Source organism: Ixodes scapularis, unplaced genomic scaffold (assembly GCF_016920785.2).
Source record: "Ixodes scapularis isolate PalLabHiFi unplaced genomic scaffold, ASM1692078v2 PGA_scaffold11__112_contigs__length_91849675, whole genome shotgun sequence".
NCBI classification, from domain to species: Eukaryota; Metazoa; Arthropoda; class Arachnida; order Ixodida; family Ixodidae; genus Ixodes; species Ixodes scapularis.
Genome location: NW_024609837.1, coordinates 91425488 through 91431203, shown reverse-complemented (window position 1 = coordinate 91431203; position 5716 = coordinate 91425488). Strand labels below are relative to the sequence as shown.

Below are 5716 nucleotides of genomic sequence, written 5' to 3'. Positions count from 1 at the left end.
AACATTTTTTTGTAGACAGACCAGATGGAAAAAGAATGTTATAAAATAAAATTAGAACGAAGAAAAAAAAATTTTAGAGCTATATTGACGGCACAAAATGATTTTGTAGTTGCGCCCGTGGGAGCCGCCGCAAGTCATGTGATAGACCTGTGCGCCGTCTCAAAGTCGACTCACAGTCACGCCGCCGCTGCACGCTGAGCGTGGTGCGCCGCCGTCAACTCATTTCTCCACACCGCCACCGCCGCGCAAGTTTGTCTACCCCGCAGCGCTGCCGCCGTCATCTGACCGGCACACAGGTCTATCACGTCTGCTTCCGCTTTTTCAGGAGCTTTCTTTGGGTTCGAAAAGTTACCGATTAATCTTTGTGTTTTGTTGCACTTGAAATAAAGATGAATAACTAACTTTTAGAGACCATAGGAAGCTTCCGATAGAGCGGAAGCACCACGTGACAAATAGCGACCAGTCACGTGACAACTAGCAGCCACTTTTCCGCAGCGCCCGCCGGCGCCAACTACAAATTCGTATAGCGCCGTGAATATAGCTCTTAAAATTTTTATTTTCCTTGTGAATTCGTTTTATGACTTCCTTTTCCCAACCAGGCTGTTTAAAAAAACTTTATTAGTCCTTTGCATGTGTCCTTTAAGAAGTGCTCGAGCTTCCTTAGGCTTCCTTGCTGGAAATCCTTTGTATTCCTGTTACTAACAAGTGCACCAAGTGAGACACTTCGGCCATTATTGAACACTTTGAATAAACAAATATGAATAGTTGGAAGATGTTACAAAGCAGTCTACATTGATAAAAATTCCTTCTTTCTGCATGTCAAGTTCGCTTGTGGCGTAGTCTAAGATTACTACGACATACCAGTTAAGGAAAGTTGGTCTTCAAATGCGGACACCACACGCGAGCCACAGCGAGCTACAATGGGGAGCAGTGCCACGCTTGAGAAGCCCATCGAGGCACAGATGTTGTTTGGTCTAGCCACAGTTTACAAAATGGCCGCTGCAGCAAGAACAGCGGGACTGCGACTGCTCGCTTTTAACAATTCTGCAAAGCGGACACCTATGGCAGTTTTTCAACTGAGATGTTCAAGTAACGGTGGTGTAACCCGTGCCAAAAATGAAATGGAGCATAGAGACCCACTTTATTCGGCTGGCGGATGGAGATTCTGCACACCGACGAGCTGAAGCACTAGCGAAGTCAGTGCGGACGACTGGTGCGCACTTGCTGCTGCTTGTCCCTCTACAGCCTGCAGGAAAAGGGGAGCGCATTATGCACAAAATGCAAACTGTTACGCAACACATTAGTAAAGTTAAAAGCACGCCAGAGGTTTTCAGACGCGTTGCAAGCAATACTATAGGAAACTTTTGCCAAACAACTTTTCACCTTGGTAAGCTCTGTGCAGTCATGTTGCAGAGCAGTTTTCACCATTCACCTTATTAGATTACTCGTAGACAACGAGTTACTGGCATTTTAGGTGCTCCTAAAGCACAGAAGAAAAGAGAATGGCTGTGTTAACGAAAGAAGTCGAGAAGTCTGATCAAAGGCGTATGTGGGGCGAGTAAATCCACCCTTACTCTGTTCTCTTTCCCCTTTGGAGCTGCCTTGGTGGCGTCCTTGCCTGCGCTTGCGAATGATGCATTTTAGTTACACTGACGGCAGAGTTGCCGCGTGACAAGTCCTTCAGTAACGAGGCCAGTTTCCTATAATTACACGAACACACGCTGGTGGCGGAATATTATTTATTTGTTTCTTTAGTTACTTAGAATTACCCTCAAGGCCCCGAAGGGCATTACAAAGGGGAGTGCATGGTTAGTACAGTTCTGATTTTAGCGTTATCGGTGATGGTGACAATATCATCTGGAAGGCCATTCCAGTCTACAATAGCTTCTGGTAGAAGGGAATGTTGAAATGGTCTTGGGAAGGGTAATCTTGCACGAATGATCGAGTCTTGCAGAGATATAGCTGGGCTGGCTGAGGAGAGACTGTCGTAATGGTTCCGAATAGTACATTTTATGGAAAGGCAAAGACGGGAAATTCTGCGACGAACGGAAAGATCAGGAAGAGCTAATTGACATTTCATTGCAGTGACACAAGAAAAGCGAGACTAATTAGAAAAAATAAATCGAGCAGCACGATTCTGGACAGATTCGATTTGCGTTAGTTAAAAAAAGACTGATGTGGGTGCCAGATAGCTGAAGCATACTCTAGTTTAGGGCGAACAAGCATGGCGTAAAGGAGACGTTTAAGGATAGAAAAGGCAGAGTTGAAATTGCGACAAACAAAACCGAGTGAGCGGTTTGAGGATGATATTGTCTCGTCGACATGAACATTCCTGGATATATTAGTGGTTAAACGAACGCCTAGATATTTTTACTGTGTAGCAGTCAGAATGGTAGTGCCATTGAATGTTAACGAGTTTAAGGGCTGGAAGCAAGAATGTGTAAAGCAAAGGTGTGTGCATTTGCTAATGTTGAGACACATCTGCCATGTGTGACACACTGCTTCAAGAGCTTTTTTATATAACTTGCGATTCAAATAAAATGAAATTTACATGGCTTATTTGGCATTACAATCGGACTACAAATATGTACTTTGTTTTGAGGTAACCTAATTAGATTTATTAATATTAAAAATTTAATTTGCAATGATTATGGAAAGGATTAACGCAAATTAAAATACTGAGCTCAGAAAATAAACATAGATCAGTGAACTGAGAGGTATGTGCAATCCAATAAGGTATAAATGAAAGCTCTAGGATGATTTATAAATTACTTATGACACTTTTGAACCTTCCAGTTTCAAAATCATTTTTTGCCGGATGCCTAAAAGGCACCCACAAAAAGCCTGACAGCCTATTTAATATATTTGTAGCCCTCATTCAATATGTCAAAAATCCTTCAGGACAAGATGATAAGTGCTTGCCAAACTTCAAAAAACACATTTTTAAAAATGTGTTTTCTTAGTAAAATTTTGCTTCAAAGAGCAGTGTCTCCCCTTAAATGCCGTTCTGGAGTGCAACATGGTCATATGGGTTTTTTATTAGTCTATAAACAGCACAGGTCATCAGTGAAAAGATGAACAGAGGATGAGATGTGAAGAGGGAGATCATTAATGTAGATTAAAAAGAGCAAAGGCCCAAGCACAATTTCCTGTGGAACACCGGAAGAAACGGGAGAGAAAGAGGAGGATGTGCTGTTAGTGAAAACGAATTGAGAGCGATGAATAAGGAATGATTCAATCCACTTAGGAACATGAGGATCTAGTTTTAGGAAAGAAAGTTTAAGAAGAATGCGATTGTCCGGGACTTTAGCAAAAACTTTGGCGAAATTAAGCAAAACAGCGTCAGTAGGAAAGCCGGTGTCAAGATTTTTAAACAAATCGTTAGTTATAATAAGTAGTTGGGTCCCAATAGAAAGGCGTTTCCAGAGGCCATGCTGCACATTGGTGAAGAAATTGCAGGAATCCAGGAAGTTAATCAGGTGCCTGTAAATGACATGCTCGAGGATCTTGTAGAGGCAGGTGAGTGATATTGGCCTACTTACTAATTTTCCGGTCAGAGGGCAACACCCCTGTGTCCACGGACTGCTCAAATATCTTTGAGGTAAAGACCGGATGAAAATTTAGTGTTAGTGAGAGCCTTCGTAATGATTTCCTCTATGCCACATGATGGAGATATTTTGAGGGTTTCTATACCGCTGAAAACACCCTGAATGTTTATAATAATTGAATCCATTGGAAAATCATTCTCTATAACAGGAGAAATTCCAGTAATGGGTGTAGAAATAGTGAAAGCATCAGAAAACGCACTATTTAAATATTCACACATTCACTATTCAATATGTTATTACAAGAGCTATTCACTAGATTAATTTCAGAGTACAAATCTCCAAAATTTGCGAGGGTTGTTTATTAACATATTAGGTAGAGCTTGCAGAAAGAATGTCTGCTTAGAGTTATCAGAAAGAATGTGTGCTAACACCCCTTTAACATAGTTTTTTATTCGGAAGAGCAAGTGGCAAGCTTAGGCCAAGTATTTCCTTTTTTAGCGCTCCTGAAACATCTTTTCTTTTTATGAGATAAACGATGAAGTGGATTATTGAACCACGGTTTAGACGTAGTAGTTCGGATTGTCGAGCACAGTATGGTAATTTTCAATAAGTTGAAAAAATTTTGTCTCAAGGCTTGCCAATTTTTATTAGCATTATGGCACTGGAAGGTTTCATTGAAATAAACAAAATAAAGCCTTCGCTGTTGGACACTTCAAATACACATACAAATCATATCTGGTTTCAGTTTGAGTCTAAGAACACTGCCTTCTAACTTAACTGGCTAAAGTAGGGTTGACCAAAATCAGCCTAACAACAATAATTGGGAGTGCACTACACTACAGTTCTCTTAACACCTACGCTTGCAAGTCGACGGAGTGCATCGACTGCCTCTCTCTGCACGAGCAGCATTTCCTGCTGAACTGCCAGCTGCTGCTGCTGGGTGGCCAGCAGACCCTGCTGTGTGGCCAGCAGTTCTCGCTGGACAGCCAGCTGGTCCTGCCGAATGGACAGCAGATCCCGTGCCGTATCAACTCCAGACCGTTCGTACCATTCGGTGGTAGGGGGCATGCCACTTGCGCAGGACGTTCCTCCTCTCCTCCCTTTGCCATGTCGCCTTCAGCCACAGACCCCTGCATAATATAATTCAACTATGTAACACGCCACAACGCTATACAGCCCTTCTAGTTATACCTGTGTCTAATAGTGTGCACCCTAAACTCAATATTATTTTTTTTTTTCGAATGTCACGGACTTATTGTCTCCGAGTGGGTTTAGAAATGTGCTGCAGCCCCGATATCCAAGCTTTCGTGGAAAACACCACGAGGCAATACATTCGCACCACATTGTTTTGTACATTAGTGTTCAATAAGGTAAAAAGCAACATGGTGTCTGCTCATGATCCAAGAGATTCACGGTACTTATCGAAGCTGCTGCTGCAGCCGTGAAGTCCCACAGCGGCGCGTCCACTGTCGGGGGCGCACGCCCGCCCCCTCGAGAGAAATCCGTCCCCACAAAAAATAATAATTTTTCTTGCTCCGCGTTTAGGGACGGCCCATCACTCGCGCCCCCACCGGCATACCTGCCAACCTGTGGACATTAAAATTCGTAAAACTCACGCAATTGCGGGGGGGGGGGGGGGGGGGGGGGGGGGGCTGTTTCGCAAGGTGGCAAGGCTTAATGTCAGCCTTGTCACCGTGCAAAACGCTTACATTACACGTGCACGTGCTACAGAATCCAAACTTCTCTCCTTTTTGGACGGCACAAAGCACTGGAATTCCGACGTGTAGGACTTCAAGAACACCTGAAAGTACCTCTTTTTAGGTTTGGAATTTGCCATTGCACCGCGAAGCCACCGCAACCAGGGGAATGCTATGATTACACGTGTAACAAACACAGACGCTGCACTTCTCGCCTCGAAACTGGCCGAAACAGAGGCCCAACCACGTCTGAACACGCCAAACCAACATGCGCCGCCAAACACACAAACAAAGGCTTTGGGCTTTGGATTGATTTTGGATATGTGGCCCCCGGATAGACGGATAGTAAAAACCACAACGCTGCCGTGGACGGCACCTGTCGCCCTCTTGTGGCAGTGTGAGGTACCGCCAGCAACGGTTTTACGAAAAAAATGTTTAAAAAAATAGAAATAAAAAAAGTATCTTTTTTTC

The 5716-nt window shown here is 43.5% G+C and overlaps 1 protein-coding gene across 4 annotated transcripts; it reads right to left on the bottom strand.

Moving 5' to 3' along the window:
• Window positions 1-858: 858 nt before the first annotated feature.
• Window positions 859-5507, bottom strand: LOC115327273. 4 transcript variants are annotated; one of them, XM_042289087.1, is made up of 5 exons: window positions 5360-5507; window positions 4407-4678; window positions 3543-3594; window positions 1141-1246; window positions 859-999 (listed from the first exon to the last, which is right to left on the bottom strand). In XM_042289087.1, exons 2-5 carry the CDS (start codon window positions 4614-4616, stop codon window positions 975-977), a joined length of 393 nt encoding a protein of 130 aa, XP_042145021.1. In that variant the 5' UTR covers window positions 4617-4678; window positions 5360-5507; the 3' UTR covers window positions 859-974. The 4 variants fall into 4 exon arrangements, 3 of the variants coding, with proteins under 3 accessions (XP_042145021.1, XP_040063434.3, XP_042145020.1); XM_040207500.3 differs by lacking the exon at window positions 859-999 and having other exon boundaries at window positions 1051-1246; XM_042289086.1 differs by lacking the exon at window positions 859-999 and having other exon boundaries at window positions 1123-1246; window positions 5350-5507.
• Window positions 5508-5716: the final 209 nt, after the last annotated feature.

Bases quoted from the DNA above. Each gene is read 5' to 3' on its own strand.
- LOC115327273 (XM_042289086.1), bottom strand. From the start codon at position 5,385: ATGGCAAATTCCAAACCTAAAAAGAGGTACTTTCAG. The intron at 4,679-5,349 runs GTGTTCTTGAAG...TATATTATGCAG, and splicing joins CTAAAAAGAGGTACTTTCAG to GGGTCTGTGGCTGAAGGCGA. The intron at 1,247-3,542 runs GTAAGTAGGCCA...CTTTTCCTGCAG, and splicing joins GCCCTCTGACCGGAAAATTA to GCTGTAGAGGGACAAGCAGC.